The sequence below is a fragment of the Takifugu rubripes genome, chromosome 10, assembly GCF_901000725.2.
Source record: "Takifugu rubripes chromosome 10, fTakRub1.2, whole genome shotgun sequence".
Taxonomy (NCBI): domain Eukaryota; kingdom Metazoa; phylum Chordata; class Actinopteri; order Tetraodontiformes; family Tetraodontidae; genus Takifugu; species Takifugu rubripes.
In genome coordinates this window covers 7,846,466-7,867,930 of record NC_042294.1, presented here as the reverse complement: position 1 = coordinate 7,867,930, position 21,465 = coordinate 7,846,466, and the positions used below count along the sequence as shown (strand labels likewise).

Sequence of the window (21,465 nt, the reverse complement as noted above, 5' to 3'; positions counted from 1 at the left end):
TAACTGCTGGATGGCTTGGCTCATATTTAAGCTTTTATATGATCCATTTCCTCATCATATTTTCACAACGCGCAAAACCTCGTGTCATTATATTTTTAAAAAAGCTATTGCATGATTCTTTATTTTCCATTTAAAAGGAGCGGAAAAGCCTCAGCTCAAATATATGCCGAGGCTCCTATATGATGGTCATAAACTGGTGTTTTCAGCCACGTTTTATCATTTCCTTTAAAGCAGCTTTCCCCCCTCTGTGTGATAAAAGAGTAATCACCTTAGATGCTATTTACACTCAGGGCCGAGCACTACCATTACCCTTCCATCAATATCAGCACTTAAAGTTCATAAAAGCGCGAGGCAGGCCCCCAGCCTGTAATTTTCATAGTCCCTAATTCACAGTGAGAAGAAATAATATTACAGGGTATTCAGCTAAAGAGTGATGACATTCACACATAATCATGAGAGACGAGAACTCTCACTGCCTGCAGAAGCTGCGGTGCCCTCACGTGTGTTTATGGGAGGAAGTTTTTGCTTCTCTCCACTTAAATTGAGGCTGTGGGAAAGTACGAGCGAGCCGGCTCTTCCTTTTTCATTGAGGCGTTTGTGCACACAGATCCTGCTGACAGTCATCCGACCGGCTAAGATGTGCTAATGCTAACGAGTGGTGAGGCCAGTTTTGTGGCTGCAGGCGGTAAACTTGTTATAAGGTGGAAATACGGAGCGCTGGCCATTGATTAAACCCTTAAGATGGGTTTCAGCCCATGAAATGACGCCTTTCGCTGCCATTCGGAGCTAAAATGGAGTAATTAGCTACTTCAGCGTGTCACCATTTTTGTTTCTCTCCGAGGAACTTGATGGTTTTCTTTTATTTTCCTCAAATTTCCAAAAGTTCCTTGGAGAACCATGTGCAGGTCTAGTTTAGATGGAGAAGCTGAATTAGTTTTGGTCTGAATTACAATTTTCTGTAGTCCGGTTTTAGCTTGTGCAGCTTCTCCAGCACACATTTCCAGGAAGTGATGGTCGCATTTCCACTGCACCTCAAAATTCTGGAAAATGTATTCAAAGGTGATATTTTGAGGGTGTGACGGGACCCACCAAGACTGTTGGGGTGTTCTTTGGTCTCTCATTGCTCCTCATTTGATGGATGAAATACTGCGAGTGTGTTGCACGCTCAGAAACATGATTTTGAATTGTTGGGGGGGGGGGTTAACTAAATGTAAGGAATGACTGCTGGCGTGCACAAGCACTTTATATTAGCAGCAGTTATGAACTGAGCACAAATGGTATTCTCTTTAAAAGCACTTCCTGGAAATGAAGAATTAAACGGTGCCACTGCCGAGGCCAAGGAGTCGCTCCCGAACCGGAGCCGCTCGCTAAATTACACGGCTAAATCCATTTAGCGCGTTATTATTCCACCTACTGGCACACGCAGTCTGCCACAATAATGGTGAATATTCTCTGTAAACATCATTTGATGGGTATTTATAGCGTGGACGCTGCATAAAAGTGCTCTTATAATTCTTCCGAGGGCAAAAATAGAAGCCGCGTGCGCGATTTCGATGCTAAAGACACTTTTTGATCTTCGTGAGGACTGAAAATTCAGCTAAACTGTTCTGAAGTGACGCGCACGAGACATCAAGAGGCGGAAAAGAAGTCTTTCAAGTAATTCCACATTGTTTTGGGTGATTTAACCAACAATAAAGCTATTGATGACTCGATGAGGACAGAGGCGGGTTTTCTAAACCGACCTCCGATGACTCCTGATCCGGAATGAGGCCCGTCTACGTTACAGGCCATAACAAATCAGGCAGGAATGTGGGAATCAATTCCGAATCCTAAAGTACTAATTAATAACATCTCAGGTTACACTGTAGGCATTTCTACTCATCTTCTGAAGTCTATTGTGATTTATGGGCCTAAAATATTTTACCTGCGACAGACATTTAAGTGCAGGAAAAGCTGCGCTTGGCGAGCAGCGCGTGACCCGGGGGCGCCTCGCAGATAGCGCCTGACAGATTAGCCCACTTCAAATGAACCCCAGAGTTCCTTTTGTGTCACGAAGCACTTAAATCGGGTCGATTTGGATGCCTAAACAACAAAGTGAGCCTTTAATTGGAAAAATCTGCATGTGAGGCGGAAAAATAAAAAAATAAAAAAAAGCAAAGTTCGATATCGATTTTAATCCCATCTTCTTGGCTTAATTCAGCCTCAGTGATACTCAGATGGTGACTCACGATGTATCGTTGCAAGATGTGACGCGTAATTGTGCTTTGGCAGGCTCGTTAGCAGGAAGAGCGAAATATTTGCATCCGTAACAGGAAAACCGTCCTCATCGCAGGTCCAGCTGGCCGAGACGCGGAGACAAGCGGCGGTGGAACCTTCACTGCTCAAACAGTAACAGCAATATTGAGAAAATGGCTAAATTACAGCCCTTTTTATGTGTAATTATTCAAAGGAAGCCGAGATCTGAGCGGTGAATGCGTTTAAAATGATGTACACACATCATAAGTAGCAGTTGTGTTTGTCAGCGCCTGGTTTTGAGCGTGTACGAACAGGTCAAGAGCATTTAATACCCGTGAGCCTGTTATGAGAATAACGACACCAGACCGGTGTGAAGACAATGGCCCGGCCTCAGTGATCCAGAACATCAGAGCTTTTATTGAAGCGGCTCCGGGGGAGCTAACCGCGCTCTTTTCCCGCCAGACACGCCGACATGGCGGCTAGAGAGAGACGTCGATCTATGAACCTCCCCGGGACGCGTAATTGCCTCTTCCTTTAAAGAAACAACTCGCCAAACTCTTCGAGACTCTCCTGTAACACGCAGCCCCCCCCCCCCCCCCCCCAGACACACACACACACATACACACAAACACACACCACCAACACTCGACAGCATCACGCGTGATTGAAAAGCATCTGCTAAACGATAAAAGCCGCCGTCGCTGCCAAATTAGCGCCGCATTCAAAAGTTCTGAAAAGGCTGCTGAGCGTCAACAATAGAGGCTGAGCAGCAAAAGCTTAATTATCCAAACGTGTGTGTGTGTGTGTGTGTGTGTGTGTGTGTGTGTGTGTGTGTGAGAGAGAGAGAGAGTTTTTGTACAGTACGTGCGCGTGTGCCTTCCACGCAGGTTTCGCGCCAATGATGTAATATCATATATCTGCATTTGTCTGAGCATTACATCACCGATGCCTCCGGCTGCCAGCGAGGCGGGGACGCTGGAGTGGCGCCGGAGCCCAGAAGCTCTCCGTTCCATCGCTGTGCGACGCCAACGTGCGGCTGCGACCACATTCGGTGGGATGCTTTGAGGGACTCGCCAGTAGACGTTTCACCGATGGCGTGGGGCGGCGACAGCGCGCAGCATCTGCACCCATGGCAGGTTTTTAAGGGCCAAACAGTCCTGGTGTCTGATGTTAAACAGCTAATTCACACCTAGCTAGCCACAGAAATACTGCGGGCCCTCGCTTCCCGTCCTTCTTTGTCCATCCATGTTTAAATCGGAGGTCTGAAATTGACGTAAAAGTCTGATAGGCTAACAGTTCCTTCAAAGATGAGGCGCAGGGTTAGCTAGAGCCTGCCTTCATCACAGGATGACTCAGCGGATTCTCGCCCATTCAGATGATAAATCTCCTCCAGGACCGAATTGCTTCGACCTTTCTGCAAACCACCTTCATCCTCCCAGCGCTTCCTATTAACGTTATGTCCGACGTAATGTGATCTATTTCACTCTCTTCTTTGTTTTTGCTGCTACGCCTCCTGCCGTTTCCGCGCACACAAAGCTTAAACTTAGACGAGCAGTTTAAAAGCACGACCTTCAGCGTCCGAGAGGTTGGCGTTTCAAATGAAAACCAAACATCATCTTTAATGGCTGCCGATGCTGTCGGCAAGGATTTAGTGACTTTTTTAGCGGAGCGAAGAAAACCATCCGCGCTAGCGCTAGCCTCAATGGTTACTCACGAAAATGCTGATTCTTTCTAAGTAAAGTTGGCAAAAATTAGGTGAAAAAAGAGGTGTTTGGAATCATTTCACCTGTGGCGGGCTCATAAATGACCATCACGTCCTCCTAATTCCCGCCTGGCTCTTTTAACACTTTGAAATGGAGCTTTTAATGTGAAAAATGATGTCAGTTTACTCAAGACTCATCACCAACTCTGGAACCGTGAGCACGCGGAACGTCACGGATCGCTGTAAATATCGGCAGCCAAAGTCACCTGATCAGCCGCACCCGTCGATCATTTAGCTACAGATGGGTTAGCATCGTCTTCCTGGATCATTTTTTGCTAACGCTGCCTTTATCCCTGCCACACACACACACGCACGCACACACACACACACTGTCTCAGAATCAGAGTGACCTCATCTTTAAAAAAAAGTGCTTTGTCATTTTTTTATTTCTGCAATTTATAAAGCGTAATATACTTTCCTCTGTGGAGATGGCAGAGCAACGGGTTCATTGGCTCATTTCTAAATTATGAGCCGGGCGGAAAACAGATTCAGAACTTGGCCAGAATCAAGTTTGCTTCGATGACTTCATTACGCAATTTAAGTAATCACTGCATCCCGGTCGCGCACAAATTCAGAATAATGCGGCCGGGGACGTAATATTGCAAAGTATCGATCCCCCCCCCCCCCCCCCCCCCCCGTTTTCATTATTCTCCCCCTTCCCGAGGAAGACCTTTGACGGAGTGGCGTGATGAAAATGGCCCTGCCTCCGCTTAATTACTCGACTTGGCAACACATCCTGTGTTCAAAGGTTGAAGCAGGGGAGGACATAAAAAAGTCAGGCGTGATCGTCTGCGCGGGACTTCACAGCGGCCCTTCATGTGGCCCCGCAGCCCTCCTGTAATTCCCGCTGATACCTGTGCATTAAGCCGGCTCGCACATCAAAAGGAGATTAAAATTAAAAGTAGAAACGAGGCGATCCGGAGATGACAACGTTTGTTGGGGGGAAGACAAAACGACAGACGGGTGCCCAGAATTTCCCTCTCGAGCTTTTGAAGCAAAGGGGTCGGGGTTAGTCCCGCGTTCTTCACCCACGGCAGGCGGCGGCGGGGGGTCACGGGTCACTGTCATGGTTCCTTTAGCCCCCCGACGCCCGGCGGCGGCCTGCAAACGTGCCCGGTCCTGCGCCAGAGCCTGAAATGTTGTCGTCCCCAGACGCCCTTTAACCATAGTTAATACTTGATTCCCCCAGCCTTCATGAGATGACCCGAGATGGGTGAAACCACATGTGAGGACGGGCGCCGAGGCGAGGCATCACCTACGCTTTCATGAAATCCCCCCACCCCCCCCCCCCCTTCCACCTAGCAATTAAATCCAGTTAGAGATTCCTCTCAGCTGCATCAAGGTCTTCGCAGCAGCCTCCAGCCCATAATAACTATGGTCTGTGGCGCTTCAGCCATTCATTTCAGAAAGTGCTTTTCACCTTGCAGCTTTCATTACCCGCGCGCCAGAACGGCTGCGCGCACGTGCCGGCTTATTTGTCGGCTTGGAGTGAGTTGATTAAACAAGTGTCGCGTCGTTATCCTCTAATCAATCCCTCCCCTCCGGTTGGGATTCAGGATCTATAGCGCCGTAATGGAAGGTGAACCTGGGTCCAGGCGGGAGCGGCGAGGCGATTAGACGTGGCTGCGAGCTCTCCGAAGAGGGAAAAAAGAGAAAGAAGGAGAAGAAGAGCCCCCCCCACCTTGATCGATCCTGTTGACTGAAACGGCCTTGGTTCATAACAGAGCGTGTCTGCTAGCAACAGCTTAGCTGCTCCACTGAGGCGTCTGTCCGCACATCTTTTAGGGGCGTCCGTGAAAGATGGGAAGAGCGGAGTCTCTGTTTATGGTCTTGACCCCGCTTGACACCGAGGGGACGTCAACAACATGCTACTCCGGGGTTTGGTTTTCAGCCTCCAAACGCGGGTCTTTGCGCGGTTTCCCCCTCAGCTAGCATACAAACACCTCTTCTTCTGTGAAAAGCACCTTTAGCTTCATTTATCTGTTCAAGTGAAGAAAAAAAATGCTGGGTTTCATTTGTTTTTTTCCATTCCCGTGAGAGAAAATAGGTCCAAAAGCTCTTGGAGGTTAATCCATATCATAATTTACCCCGCTATTGTCTAACACACACTCACACGTGCACTGCTCACTGGCAATAATTGATAGTCGGGAGAGGGCGTTGATAACGTGCGCTGAGGATTTCAATCCTGACTTTTAATTATCTTTTGACCTCCTCGCGTCTGCGGCCTGTAACGAGAGACTCGGCGTGCCACGGCCGGGTTGGCAGAACGCTGCGTCTCAGGAGGTGAAAGAGAAAAAGGACCCCTCGCCACTGCGGTCAGCAGACCTTCTAAATCACGCGGCCGCATGGGAAATGTTTAATCTAACAAATTGGTTTCTGTTTCCACTCCTACTTTCTTTTTTTCATTCTTTCATGCCGCAGGTATTCCGAGTATGGAGGTGATGTCATCATCTCATCCTTTTAAGAGTGACGGTGGCCCATATATCCTGAGGGGTAGGTGGAGCAGCAGGACCTAATGGTCTTTCCTCCCGCCGCCAAATCTAATTGTGCCCTTATCTTCTCCAAGTTTAACTGCAGCGAGCTGGCCCCGCTCTAAACTGTTGACTCTCGACAGTCCACACGTCCAATTGGAAGATCTGACTTGGACCTCCTCGTCGAGGCCTTCAGCCGGCTAGCCCTGAAGTTAGCCGCCGCTAACTTAGCCGCCGCCTTGTGTTTGCTTCATGTCCTTGCCGAGCGTAGCCAGGCTCAGGGGACAGCGGTCGCCCAGCCCCTCGGGAGGAGGGGGGGGGAGGTGCACGCCACGGCATGCGCGTCCACATTACCGGGACAAGTAGGCACAGGTGTGGAAATCATTTTTAGCGCATAATATTTGCAGTAATCCAGTCAGATCACAGAGTCCACAGGAAGCAGCCGGCACAACAGGCCTGCGCGCCTCCAGCCATACAGGTATTTGAGCCTCTGAAGGTATTCAGGCTTCCCCTGTGGCATAGTGGTATTTGCACCTTTTGCTGGCGCGGTGTGTCGGCGCTGAGCGTCAGGCGCTCCTATGGATCAGTGCCTCTGTAAAGCTTCCCTGGAACAGCCTCTTGTTCCTTTAACATTCCAGGTACATCCACGCCAGCTCCTTCCTGTCGCTCCCCCTTGTTTGGCGCTGATTGACAAGCGTCCGCTTCTATCAGGCGCGTAATCAATCTGCTAATTGGTGTCTGAGGGTCGGGCGCTGTTGAAGCGTCTCCTGCTCTTTCTGTGGCTAATTTATCTTTGTCACGGCCCCGACTGGGAAAGTCCGCCAGTCTTAAAAAGTTTCTGCACATCCTCTCCCGGTTTCCTTCTGCGCTTTGTTCTCTATTTTTCTTTTTTCTTTTTTTTTCTTTCAAAGTGCAACACTGCACAAAGGGGAGAGGGGAAATGTCGGGCTTGTGCCGTTTCCATTGGAAACGGCTGATGAATCTCCGAAGGGAGGGCAGGGCGACGGCTCTGCACCTTGCAGGGAAAGAAAGCCTAAATATGAAGATATGATGCTTATACTTATAGATCTGACTGAGCTCTTGAAGGAGCAAAACACAGCTGATTGGTTTACAGGCTGTTTGCTCCCAGGGTGCCAATCAGGCCCTGATTAGGCCTCTGTGATTCACTGATGACGGTTCAGCCGTGTCCGCTCCGGAGTGATTGCACAGGAGCCGCCTCGGCCCAGATTACTCCCTGAAAATCGACACGAGTCATTAAGCTCGCGTCTTCTTGGGTTTACCAGGTTCACCGTGTGACGGCGGGGAGGTAACAGGAAAAGCATGCGTGCGCTAGTTAAAGCGGCTGCTCGTGGATTAGGCCCCCAGTGCCCCCTGTTGGCCCCCAAATCATCTGTTGATCCTCTCACACACGCTGATCCTCCACGTTCGCGGGAAAAAGGCAGAATTCGCAGGGGGAGACGGCGAATGCACAGGGAAAAATAATTGATTTCCTATCAAAAGTCCTTAGATCTTTGCTTTTCAATCCAATAGTGGCTTCAAAGTTCCGCAAAACAAGGCCCTTAACTGTTTGATCAGTACGGAGTCGGGATTTCCGGACATTTTCAAGGTCTGAGCTCCGAAGACGTCTCTCCGCGTCTGTTGTTTGTGTTGGGAGGCTGAAAAAGCAGCAAAGGCAGTAAATTCAACACATTTTTGAGCAGAGCTGCAGCCTTTCTGACGGCCGGCGCCACAATGTGGCGAGTAGGTGAGCTTTTACGCACCGCCCTGTCACTTTTCAGGGATCCACGCAACCTAGCAGAGGATGTGGCACCGTCTCACATGGGCCCCGGCTCTGGTTTTCCTGTTTGGTGAGATTATCCAGGAAGAAACACCCTGGATTCATCTTTAAAAAAAAAAACAGAAAAATCCATGTAGCGGAGGAAAAATGCGAACATGATGTTGGATTTTCTGATGAGAAATGACGCGAGGAGATGTTATTGGGCAACAGAAGAGAGGACCCGAGGTGGGAAAACACCCTTTGTGCCAGGGCGGAGCATAAACATCAATTTGAGCAGCGCTAAACAATCATCAATCTGTGCTGCTATTAAATAATAGGAGCCTGGAGTTGGCTAATCCCTGTGAGATTGGCTGCGAGGTGGAAATCGGCGGCCCCGCTCCGAGCGAGTCCGCTTCCGGGGGATTTTGACCTGCGCTCGGGACGTGTCTCCGACAACATGGCGCACGATGCTAACTTCATAGCCGCGCAGCTAGCGTAGCCTTCAGTGTTCTCCTCAAACACCTGCGCGGCCTCCTCTCTGATCCCCTCACCTGTGATCTAAACCTTTTATAAACCTTTCCACCCTGCAGACGCAAAAAAAAGAAGGGGGGGGGTGAAAACTCCTCCCTCCTGAAGATAAAGGATGAGGAGTTTCCCACCTGTCTGCAGGAAGCGGACAGATGTTACCTGACAGATGTGACACGGGTTTGATCATCTGTTATGAAATCCATCCAGGAAGAGTGTTGGGCTGACAATAAAATTCTGATAACATGGAGAAATATAGCATCAGGGGCCTGTCCTGACACGCCCGCCGAGTCCTGCTCTTTTCCATATTTTCCACCTACAGCGCTTTTCCACCTTCTTGTTTGTATTAGGGAAATGTGTTTAGTTCGCGGGGCTTTTATTTGCGGTGGCAGGACGGGATTAGCCCCGGCTTACCCAGCCGTACACAAGGCGCGTTGAGAAAGAGAAGCTGTCAGCTCCTCAGACTGTGTGAACCCTGAAAGAGCTGGAAAGAATGTAGCCCGCTTTGATTAGCATACACGAAGGCTAGGAACATGGCCGAGAAACCAACACAGTTAGAATTATTCCACCATTTTCACGCCCACCTGCCCAGAACACTGGGAAAACTAGCGGCTAATCCAGCTAGCCGCTTTTAGTTAACAATGTCCTTACAAGAATAGCAACAAATATGAACATTTAACTATAAAATGAGGCCCAAGTCAAGTAGCAGAAAAAACTGTAAAAAAGAATAGAACAGCCAGATTGAGATCGTCACCCATCCATCTATCTATCTATCTATCTATCTATCTATCTATCTATCTATCTATCTATCTATCTATCTATCTATCTATCTATCTATCTATCTATCTATCTATCTATCTATCTATCTATCTATCTATCTATCTATCTATCTATCTATCTATCTATCTATCTATCTATCTATCTATCTATCTATCTATCTATCTATCTATCTATCTATCTATCTATCTATCTATCTATAGCCAGACGTTTATCCAGACCTTCTCTGTTGACACACGCAGGACGTCCTGTCAGTCACCCACCTCATTAGCCCCCCCACCACCCCCACATCCACGCACCCTTGCTCGTCCAGTCTTCGCCTTTTTGATCCTGATGCATCTATTTTTACAGTGCCGAGTCACTTTTCATCTCCAGATAAGGATCAATAGTTATTAGCTGCACGCTCGAGGCTGTACCGTCTGCTACAAGTTCAGAACACCACAAACGTGTGGAGTTTTGCCACAGTCGGGCTCTTCTTGGGCTTTGTTTCTTTTTGACCTTCATGAAAATATTTGGGTTATTTTTGCGGGCTGGATGTTGAAATATTTGGTGCCTAAATGAATGCACGGAAAGCTGTTAGCAACAATTAGCCAAATCATTGAAGCTAATTGACTTGCTCGACTCTCCTGGACGTGGTCGTTGATCTACTGAAAATCGCCGCCTACTTTAGCTTCCTCGCGCTAGCGACTTCCTAGATGGCACAAGAACGAATGGGCCTTGCATCGCGTCCCGTTGGGGGCGTCCGCAGCAAAACGGGTGGTGGCGGCGAAGCAACCTGCATTCGCGGATTCAAATGGACGTCAGCGAGAATCGACTCACATGTAGTTTTAGGATACATTTTTAAATAAAATGCCTTAGCAACATGTTAGCATACACAGGTGGTTAGCACAGTCGGCAGTGGTGGTGGGGGTTAGAGCCCCCTAAAGGGGGTGTGATTAAGTTATCCTTGTTGTTTGTTGTGTTCCTACACCTCATTTGATTCCGGAGGGAATTAAAATCTTCGTTTTTGCGGCCCGGGGCGAAATGGCACTCGCTCAAAGCACTTAAACTCATTAGAGAGATATAATCGGTGTTCTTCTTTTAATGAAATCAGAATGCCGAGCGGATCGTGTTGGAGCAGATTGCTCATCTCTTCGCGCTGCAGGTACTCGCACCGACGGCGGTAGTCTGCCTGTCAGGCCGTTTCACAACCGCGCGGCTTTGAATCGCCGATGGTGTTTTGGTTTGAAGCTGCTGCCGTTGTTGATCGGTGCATTCTTCTGTGTGGTTAACAGCTGAAAACCAGACGTGCGAACTGATGAAGCAGCTGCAGCTGAGATCGGCCCCCGGTGTCCTGCAGCGCGCTGATGCTACAATCGCAGGCTAATCCCAATGGTGACGCCATCAAGGAGGGAGAACTTAATGTGAATGTGTAGCATAAACAATAGTGCGTGAATGTATCTCTCATTTGCACCAAATTATCTTCTGAAGCTGCAGCAAAAATGCCCTTTTGGCACCTGGTTGCGAAAAGCGCCCCCTGTGGTCGTCTGTGGTATTGCAGCGATACTCACGCTATCACTTCAAAGATGTGATATGGAGTGCGTTTAAGTGGGAACACCGAACGCTGACACGCCTTTGCACGCCTGACACCAAACGGCGGGTCCACTCGAGGAGTCTCTCCTTCACGGGAGCCTCAGGTGCGACCCAGAGGTGAACAGACACGTGGCGTGAGCCGCCGAGCTCTTCCCTTCTCCATCCCTGTTGCCCAAGAGCTGCGATGCACGGCAGTCAGCTCTGACTCACATGGTGGAGTATCTCACACACTCTCACACACACGCACACACACACACACACCTTCCTCGCTCACCTCCTTCTCCTCCCATGGAGTTCACCCTGCGCCACAGTTCAAAGTGGTTTTGCCTGTCTAGCCTTGGCGTTTAATGTTTAAGTATTGGGAGCGGCTGGAGAGTGCAAATAAAATGCCTTTACAGACTCCGGGGCACGCTGAGGGCTGTGATTCCACGTACTGTATTGTGAAATTCCCATTGTACTTGACAGAGAGCCCTCGGGGCGGCTGAATCTGCTCGGCTGAATTTTTGCTCTTTGCCGCCTCATAATGCCTGATTTGCGCGGCTTAGATAAACCATTTAAAGGAAGATTATTCAAACCTGAATGCGCTCACAAAGGAGGCCGCATAGGAGGCGGCGTGTTCGTGCTACAGACCCTTTTTCAGACGTTCGCCACAGGATGAATGGGTGAATATAGTCCCCACCTTCGGGAGGAAACCTGCGTTCAGCCCCTCAAAAGCCCGACTTGTGTGTTTGTGCGTGATTGTTCTGTAATTTTAATCCGTCAAACAATGTTGCGAAACATTCAGACAGCAGGAAGCTTTAAAGCGGTCATTTTTTTCCCTGGGGGGGGGCGACTTCACCTGGTAACGCTCCTCTCCAATCACCTCTAGTTGTGTCTCACTGGTGCTGGGTCGAGACTCCGGCATCAGAAATCAAACATGGGTGTGTTTGATTTCAGCTCTTAATTCCCCTGAATGTGACTGAAGAAGAAGGTTTTTTTTGTTTAGATACAAGAAGAAGAACCATTCTTTGGTTGGGAAGGGGGGGGGTGCAGAGTCAAAAACTGATGACCCAGTGGACGCTTTCATAGCTCACACTGGATTAGCCATCACATGCAACAGGCTTCTTAAGGCTGTATGAATTGTGTAACGGGTTAAACCCCCCCCCACCCCCCCCACCCCCACCCCAGGACCGCTCCAGAAAAGTCCCCCTTTGTTTCACTGCGTCGCCCTCAGATGCAAAACTAAAAAAAGAACAATAGAATTAGGCGGCGAGCGCTGCGCAGAGGTGGTTTTCACGCGCACCTTCACCCAGGAAACCCCCGTGGACGGGAACAGCAGGCCGCCAACCACCTGATGTCGAAACCGTCTGCAGAACGGAGCAACGCCGCGGTTACGAACACGGGTTTGGGCTGCAAGATGGAGGCTTTTCCTCTGCGGGAGAGACTGGAGTTCAAATCCAGTCTCTCACATCAGTACACCTTGCTCTTAGGCTGCATTATTCATGGTGACCCCTCCATTATTTATGTCACATTGCATCGCATTTTATCACATGCTTCATTTACACAGAAGCCTTCCAAGTATCTGAAGCCGGAATAACATTGATCAGGGTTGATATAATCCTTGAATAGCTTGGGCTTTGCATGTGGCGGCTGAGGCCCGCGCGGAGCGTCGCTGGCTGGGCTGGTTGGTGCCAGCCATCATTTGGCCGAGGCCTGATGTTCGCGGTCTGAGCGGCAGGTAGTCTCACCTACTCGGGCTGGCACGGCCTGAGCCAGACTGGAGGTCAGCCAGAGCCAAGTCTAATGAAGCCACACCAAAGGCTGGAATATCTCTCTTCACTTCGGAGCACCTGTGCCACACTGTCAGACCGCTGAGAGCTGGAGTTGCCCCCAAAACAGGCGCTCTTCCTGTAATTACCCTAAGACTGGCTTTGTTTCCATACAAGAACCTGACTTCCTGAAACAATTTGGATATCTGTTGGTGCCCGAGTCACTTTGAATGTGGATACAGTGGTGTTTTGTGTCTGACTGCTAAAGAAGTTTTGGAAAAAAAAAATATATATATACCAGCAACACTGCTTTAATTGGCTGTGAGCTGGAAAATATAAAACAACAAGTTAGTGTTAGTGTTAAATCAGGGCAGAAACAGACATTTAAAAATATAAAAATCATCAACGGAACAAGCCTCCTCCTGGTCTTTCATTGGCTTTAAGTGCATTTTCTCTGATCTTGAAGCGGACTGTGACAGTCTGAGGTGCACTTTTACGCACAAATTGAGCGGTTTTGTACAAAAAGAAGTAATTTTGGTGCTGGAGAGCGCTGGGACGGGCCAGTAAACACTGTGCAGAGCCTCGACTAATGTATTCCATCCTACACCTTCATTTATGGGAATCAGTACGTTGGCACAGGTTTAAAAAGGGGATAGTGTGATTCAAGAACAAACGCGCTGACGCGTAAATCTAGGGCGGAACCGGGGTGCGCGCAGTGCGCAGATACAGAACGTTTCTTTTCGCGTTTAACCAAAGTTTAGTTGGTAAATTCAAGCTCTTCTCGAATCCTTTAGCGTCGCCGTGACGTTGCCCAGCGGTGCAGTTTGATTCTCCAGGGAAGCGCGCGGCGGTATTTGCTTTTATTTGTCCCAGACGTGTTTCAAATACCGCACACGGGCTGAAATAACTTCCCATAAGTGCCGTGCTTCTGATCTGAGCCCGGGCACTCCGCGAGTGCTCCCGTCTCTCCTGCCTTTCCTGTGAAATCTTGAAAATGGGAGGGTGAACGGGGGGGAAAAGACGCTTTATAATTGATGTTTTCCCATGGGATGGCCCCTCCTCCCCGCAACACAGGACTAACCCTCAGGTGGAAGAAATCTTTTAAGATTTTTTTGAGGGATAACAGGAGGGTTTGTCTGGGCTAGCCAATCAAATCCCTCCCCTGCTATAGATCGCTGCTATAATACAAAGCAGTAAAAGCGGTCGCCTCGCACAAGCGGCTGCAGCTCGACTCGAGATCCCGTGGCTTTTAATTCCCTGACTACTTTTTTTTTTTTTTTTTTTGAAAAAGCCCCCCTTCGATGCGCCCCGTTAGTGCCGTTTGTCTGAGGCGTTCATTTCCGCACCTGTCACAGTAGAGACCAGGCAAAGGCGAAGTAGAGGAGGAGACAAGGACATTACGAGAGCCGGGAAAGGCAGACGGTAGCGACAGCGGCGGCTGCTCGTTTGAGATCTTAACGGACAAAAAAAAATGCTGCTTTGGACCAGAATCGTATTGGTCGGTCTCCTCTGCTTGTCCCTTGTGTCCTCTGGGATGGGATGCGGGCCGGGCAGGGGCTACGGCAGGAGAAGACACCCGAAGAAGCTGACACCTCTTGCGTACAAACAGTTCATCCCCAACGTGGCGGAAAAGACCCTGGGGGCGAGCGGCAGATACGAAGGCAAGATCACAAGAAACTCCGAGCGATTTAAAGAGCTGACTCCCAATTATAACACTGACATCATATTCAAGGATGAAGAGAACACCGGTGCCGACCGGCTAATGACTCAGGTAAGGAGCCAGAGCAGCCCTCCCTGCGCTGGCCGTCTCCGAACGCACCATCACTGCGCACTGCCACAGCCTCCTTGTCAGACTGATTGCGCCCCTTAAGTGAAGTCTGTTTTACCCGCTGCTGAACTCTTCGCACTTAGCCTTTTAACTTAACTGTAAAAGCAGCAGCACGTGAGTTTTAGAGAGGCTGCGGGCTGGAGGGGGATGTAGAAATGCAGATGGAGAAGTGATGCGCAGGCGGACAGTCAGGACACTCGGCCTTCATGATTGTGACAGTGTATTTGAAATATTTATGCGCCCCTGTCCTGGTGTCTATATTTGTATCTTTCTGGGGGTCTATTTGTTTTATCCGCGATGCCTACATTTCCCTCAGTCGTGTGCAGCATCCGCTGTCGGCGCGGCTTGTGATTTTTTATTTTGCTGATTTTTAAAGCGCATTTTCTTGATTCCAGTCGTGCACACGGAGCGCCGGCGATGCGCACCGCTTCGACAGCCGGGCTCGTTCAAGCATGGCGTGGCTCAATCAGACATTTTTCGCCTTTCGCGCGGCGTGCAGCGACGCGTGGAAAAAGTGGCGGCTCTTTGGGAATGTTTTGAACACTATCAAGACTTCACAGATGGGTGGGACTCGGTCGGCTCGGATCAAGGCGCACGGGGATGACGGCTTCTTAAGTGCACGGGTGATGACATCTTAAAAAAAAAAAAAACCTGATGTTTTACTTCACTCTTAGATATCGTTCTGTGCAGGATCATGAGGTGCGGGTTTGATTTCTATCCAGGCTGCGGGATACAGCGTCTCTTCAGCATGACTTTTAGCACTCAGATGTTGGTGAATTATTAAAGGCGCTTGGGTGATATCGGCTCGGTGATAATAAAATGCCGGTGGTAATGGTGGCGATGCGGGCGGTGATGAAGCCGGGCGCGCGCCAGTGTCCCCTGAACCCGTGCCTCGCACCCGCCATGCATGAGCGCGATGAAATATTCACCGTGCGTGCGGTCTCGACGTCCCCCTCCGCCCTCCCCACGCCGACTCTGTGGTATAGGCTTTCAACCGCGCGTGTGATGGAGTAACGCAGGAGGACGTGAGACAAATGTTGGGATTCGGGATCTTCCTTGATCTGCGCGAGGAAGATCCCGAGGTAGAAAAGATAGAGGCTGGATGTTTGAATCGGTTGAGCTACAAATGTCTGACTTTACACACAGCTGCGTTTAAAGTTGCGCGTAAAATTAAGTGAGAGCACCTCATTCGCAAGTCCGAATGCGTCCTGAATCTAAACGTATCCTGAGCAACTTTGTCCTTTCCTCCGATTTCTAGCGCACATCAGCACGTTTTCACATCCCCTGCCTCAGGATCTGAAGCGCGTTCTGAACTTCTGACCTCTGGCAGGCAGGGGACCAGATGTTAGAGCAGGTAAAAATAATCCCGGGTGACATAAACGTCTCAACAACGGAGGAACGGAGCTATTCTGTGGGGCACTTTGCCAGTTGCGTAAGCGTTCTCACCCTGGGGCTCACCTGGTGCCATCAGCCTGATATTCTGCGGCTTTTTACGCACAGACTTTTACGCACGAACGTAGCAGATTTTGCTTATCCTCTCACGTCACATAAAAGATTTTCCTTTATTTTATATTCACCCCGCCAGCGTATTAGACAGCCAATTTGGGTTTGTGATATAATTAAGTCAATCAATCAATCATTGAGGTCTAACCAAGATAATAATTCCTAAATTAGCGCTCTAAAAACAATCTTAAACTCTTCAGCCGCAGCTCACTTCTGGGAAAGATGCCAGCAGAAGAGTTTTTACAGCTATTTAATTTCTCGACTGCTCTTCCCGGAGTGACTTAACACCAGCCTCATCCTCACATTTACTTTAGTTTCACGTTCGATCGTAGAATATTATTTGTTCCAGTCCAGTCATTTTTCTCCTCCTTTTCTCGTCATTGCAACAGACCGATAGATTTTTACGACAGTGGTGTCGAGGAGATGATAAAACCTAAGGAAAACACACGCTTTGTCCTGCCAAGTCATTTCATCCAATTCATATATAACGCGTTTTTTTTTCGTCGCGGGGTCCCGACACACCGCAAAAACGAGGGGAAAAAGAGCTGGCGGCCTGTTTGCACTGACAGGTAGCTGATAAGTGTTTCCTCTAACTAAGTAATTTGTGAAAAGATTAAGAGAGAGGCTGTTGAACAACTTTACCCCGAGCACAAAGTGCTGGTCTGGGGCGCCCCGCTGGGCTTCACGGTGACTGAGCAGAATTTGGCTTGATTCGCGGCACACGACCTAATGAATTAATAAACAGGTTAAGCTTTACGGCTCTTGACTCTGAAAATCCCTCTCAGAATGCGTTTTTTCAGAGAGGGGAAGCTGTCTTTGGCTTTTTTTTTTTTTTTAATTCAACGCATTCTACAAGTGTGATATCCCGCGCATGAAGCATGGATCCCCTTATTTGCACCTTTGGGAGGGGGGGGGGGGGGGGTCTTTGGGGGATCTCCTGGCGCCGACGCGCGCAGAGCTCCCTCCCGGACCTGCCACATACACCCTGGGTGTCTCACCAGTCCGTCCCGGGAGCAGCCCAACTTAAGGAGGCACGTCACGTCCCAGAAGACTTTGCGGGCAGACGCATAATGAAAGTTTCCCTCCGTCGTTGCACTGAAAAGCCTCTTTGTGATGTTTTATTTGACATATTGGTCGAGCGTCCAGAATAGTTGTCTTGGAGAAGGCCAAGCATCCCCACCGAGGGCGCAGAGAGGTTGGGATGGTTTACTCATGGAATAAACAATCGGATTCTTCATATCATCCGATTATGACTTTAAAGACAAGATTTATTGACACACTTGAATTGTTTCCATGTTGGATTCCTTTTTTTTCCCTACCTTTCCCACACCAGAGAACCTTCATGTTATAGACCAGTGAAGCGAACTCGGTGCCTCATTAATATTTCATCAGCAGCTTTCTTATCCGAGATGTGCTCTTTCTAAGCTTGGTTTGCGCCTCTTTCTGGCGCGTCAGGTGGGGATGGAGAGGTGTGGGCGTGGCCTAACGGGTTCTGGAACGATCAATGCGTCTTTACCTTCTTCCCAAGATCAAGCAGATAAACAGTGATGAGAAAATTAAACACAGAATCAAAGTATCTGGGTTGAAAAATGCAAATTTCCCCCATTTATTCCTGCGCCAAAGTCACACCACAGGTCACTGACCGCCCCCACATTTCTCCCCCACACAGAGATGTAAAGACAAGCTGAACTCTCTGGCCATCTCCGTGATGAATCAGTGGCCCGGGGTGAAGCTGCGGGTCACGGAGGGCTGGGACGAGGACGGCCACCACTTCGAGGAGTCGCTGCACTACGAGGGCCGGGCCGTGGACATCACCACCTCGGACCGGGATAAGAGCAAATACGGCACCCTGTCCAGGCTGGCGGTGGAGGCCGGCTTCGACTGGGTCTATTATGAGTCCAAAGCTCACATCCACTGCTCCGTGAAAGCAGGTACGGTGGCCCAAAGGGCTCAGAAGGGCTGGTGTTTGCACATTTTCCATAAAAACCCGCATTCCCAAAAATCTTTACGGATTAAATCAATGTCTGATTGCCTGCTGACCCACAACCCAAAGAGACAGCATATGTTTGGGTAAAGTGATTAATGTGACATGAATGAATGAATGAATGAATGAATGAATGAATGAATGAATGAATGAATGAATGAAGGTGGACACCTTCAGTTTTATTTCTTGAGCTTATATCGCCCCACACTGTCTCCAGGTGGGAAACACGGCCTTTAGGAACCTTTGCTCACACATTTTTGTGATTCCCTCTTGAAGAATCTCTCACACAAAAGCTCCAATTTTGCACATTATTCTGCGTTGCGGTTCACGTTCTCGGCTCATTTTCTGGGTGAAATACCCCAAACGTGCGCTCAAGTCGACTCCTGCGGCGCCCGGGGAGCGTTTCTTCACGCTGGCTGACTGATGAACCGCCGCACCTTTCCTCCTCAGCCCAGACATCATCGATAAATCCCCCACTTGTCATTCGGCGCACACGTTTTGAGATCAGAGCGAGGGCCAGGCTGACGAGGCACCAGGGGTCATGCGACTTTACCAAAGGGATTTGGCCCGACAATGTGGAGTTGGATGGGCTAAATCTGTTTTTCAGTTGTCAGGAATGTTGAAAAGAAGATTAAAAAAAAAATCAGTGTAGGAAACCTCGCCTTTTGGGGACAGTGTGATCCTGGAAACTGGTATGTGGAGACTGAGGAGCTCCACCAGGGCCAAAGTTATTGTGATCGGGGCTGACAACAAAGCGGGGAGAGGTGGCAGAAGAGAGGGCACATTGATGCCGCACAACAGAACGCATCTAAGAGCCCCCCTCCTCATTTAAATTCAAATCTACAACTCGAGAGGCTTGGAAAAGTGGCTCCGCTGGGTAAATAGTAGTTGTGAGTCGCCTATTTGTGTGAATTGTCACATAGAGGTTCCTGCACCTGAGTAAATATGGGAAGAGTCGCTGGGAAAGGCGTAAGTGTTCTTTACCGAGAGCAGCTCCATCCACAGGCTGCTTTAGAATGACAATGGCCGCCCTTTATTGGGTTTTTTAATTAAGGATAGATAAGCCGGGGCTTTCGGTTTTCGCGCCTCAGACAACGTTGACGGAGCCAATACGCATTTGGCACGGAGCAGCAGACAGGCATCATTATGCAGAATGCATATGGCCCACCACCATGTGTGTCTTTCTGTTTAAAGATAACGATAGCAGAAAAAAGGTGGTTTTTTTTAAAGTCCCCTTTCTTCCTCTTGGGAAACGGCGCGTAAAAGGCGCAAAGCTTTACTGTTCTCGGAGTGATTTTTTAACACGAGCTCGTGTTTCTGCAGAAAACTCAGTGGCAGCAAAGTCGGGAGGCTGTTTCCCAGGATCCTCCACTGTCACCCTCCAGGACGGCACCAAGAAGTTGGTCAAACACCTCCGAAGCGGCGACAGGGTCCTGGCGGCGGACGACGACGGGAACCCGACCTACACCGACTTCATCATGTTCGTCGACCGGGACTCGACCACCAGGAGGCTCTACCACGTCATCGAGACCGACTCGGGCCAGAAGATCACCCTCACCGCCGCGCACCTCCTGTATGTCGCCCGCAACGGCACGGAAGGCGACGGGATGTCGGCGGTGTTCGCCAGCCAGGTCCGCCGCGGGCAGAAGGTGATCGTGTCCGACCCGGAGAGGAGCCGCCTCGAACCCGTCACCGTGGAACGGATTTACACGCAGGAGCACGTGGGCTCCTACGCGCCGGTCACCGTGCAGGGGAACGTGGTGGTGGACGAGATCCTCGCGTCCTGTTATGCGGTGATCGAAGACCACGACCTGGCGCACTGGGCCCTGGCGCCCGTCAGGCTCGCCCACTGGGTGTCCTCGCTGCTCTCCCGCTCCCAGCCTGGAGGAGGCGGACAGAAGGACGGGGTGCACTGGTACTCCCGGCTGCTCTATCAAGTAGGAACGTGGCTCTTGGACGGCCACGCCATCCATCCACTCGGGATGTCAGTATCCCCGAGTTGAAACCTCCACCCCCAGCCCGAGACTTTGAAAAAAATGTAGGACGCACGAACTATTAAGTAGATTAAAAGTAAATAAAATAATAATAATGATTAAAAAACGAACAAGACAAAGGCCCCAGCCGAGTTGGGATATTTATTTCAGTGACTCCTCCATGTGTCCCCTTTCAAAGAATGAATGGAGCCTTAAAAAAAAAGTTTCTCTCTGAATAATTTATTCTCATGTGAACTCGCTGCTGCCGCGCAAATGGACTCTGAAACGGCGCGAGCAGCAAACTGTGCATAATCTATTTTTGTATCTCACAGACACAGAGAAAAGAGACGGAGGGGGAAAAAAAAGACAAAATCCTAAAAAAACATGAAAAACACACCGCTGAGAGAGGAGGAGATGTAGAGAGGAGCTACCTGACAGGCTGTAATGTTCATATGTGCATACATGTGCAACTGACTGTTATATTTCGGGGGAGAACGAACATGGGGTTCCATAAATTATATTTTTATACACAGAATTGTAAATTAGATTTTGACAGATCGCTACCGAATCACATTTCGTTATTTGAAATAGTGTAAGATATGAGAATATATTTTAATTTAAATACAGTAGCTGGGAAAGTATTGGAAAAAAAAAAATCCATCTTGTACTGCTTTGGTTTGATTCAGAATCGAATTCTTTCTGGAGACTGTTGGTTCCAGGTTGTCGGAGAGGGACAGATATTCTGCCTCACGTCTGCATTCTCTGCTTTGGTTCTGTCGTGTTTGGATCTTTTTTTTGTTTGTTTGTTTGTTTTATGGCTTTTCTTATAAGAAAAAAAAAAGATCAGATGCAGATTCTGACAATTCAGTAACAGTTAAAGTAGTACTGAAACACTTTCGTTGAATAAATTAATAAGTAACTCCTGTAAATGTACTAAAATGTATTTTTCTTTTCATATTTTGTAATAGGGAAATAGTTTTATAGAAACCTGCGGCAGATGCAAAGTTTGGATAGTCTATATAGCCAGACCATATCAGTTAACTTTCATAACAGGGCGATGCGTCAGAAATGTCTAGAGTTTATTATTTATATGTTTATTACAAAATGAGATAAAGAAAATGTTAAAACCTGCAGTGGTTACGTGTTTTTCTGAATGAGAATCTAGAACTTTTAGCTTGTTTGCAGGGAGGAGGGGGGGAAAAAAAGAGGAAAACAATAATGCGGCGCCTTCAAGCGCATCTTGCGTGCTTGCGGAATGTTGAGACCCCGTGTCAGATTAAAGGAGGGCTGCGCTCTGCAAATAACTCCCCAAACCTGCAGGAAATATCGAC

General features: G+C 48.9%; 1 protein-coding gene across 1 annotated transcript; it reads left to right on the top strand.

Annotated features, from left to right (window-relative positions):
- The first annotated feature begins 14,028 nt into the window (after positions 1 to 14,028).
- On the top strand, positions 14,029 to 21,067 carry shha (sonic hedgehog signaling molecule a). The gene is made up of 3 exons (XM_003968034.3): positions 14,029 to 14,617; positions 17,847 to 18,108; positions 19,485 to 21,067. Exons 1-3 carry the CDS (start codon positions 14,318 to 14,320, stop codon positions 20,162 to 20,164), a joined length of 1,242 nt encoding a protein of 413 aa, XP_003968083.1. The 5' UTR covers positions 14,029 to 14,317; the 3' UTR covers positions 20,165 to 21,067.
- The last annotated feature ends 398 nt before the right edge of the window (positions 21,068 to 21,465 follow it).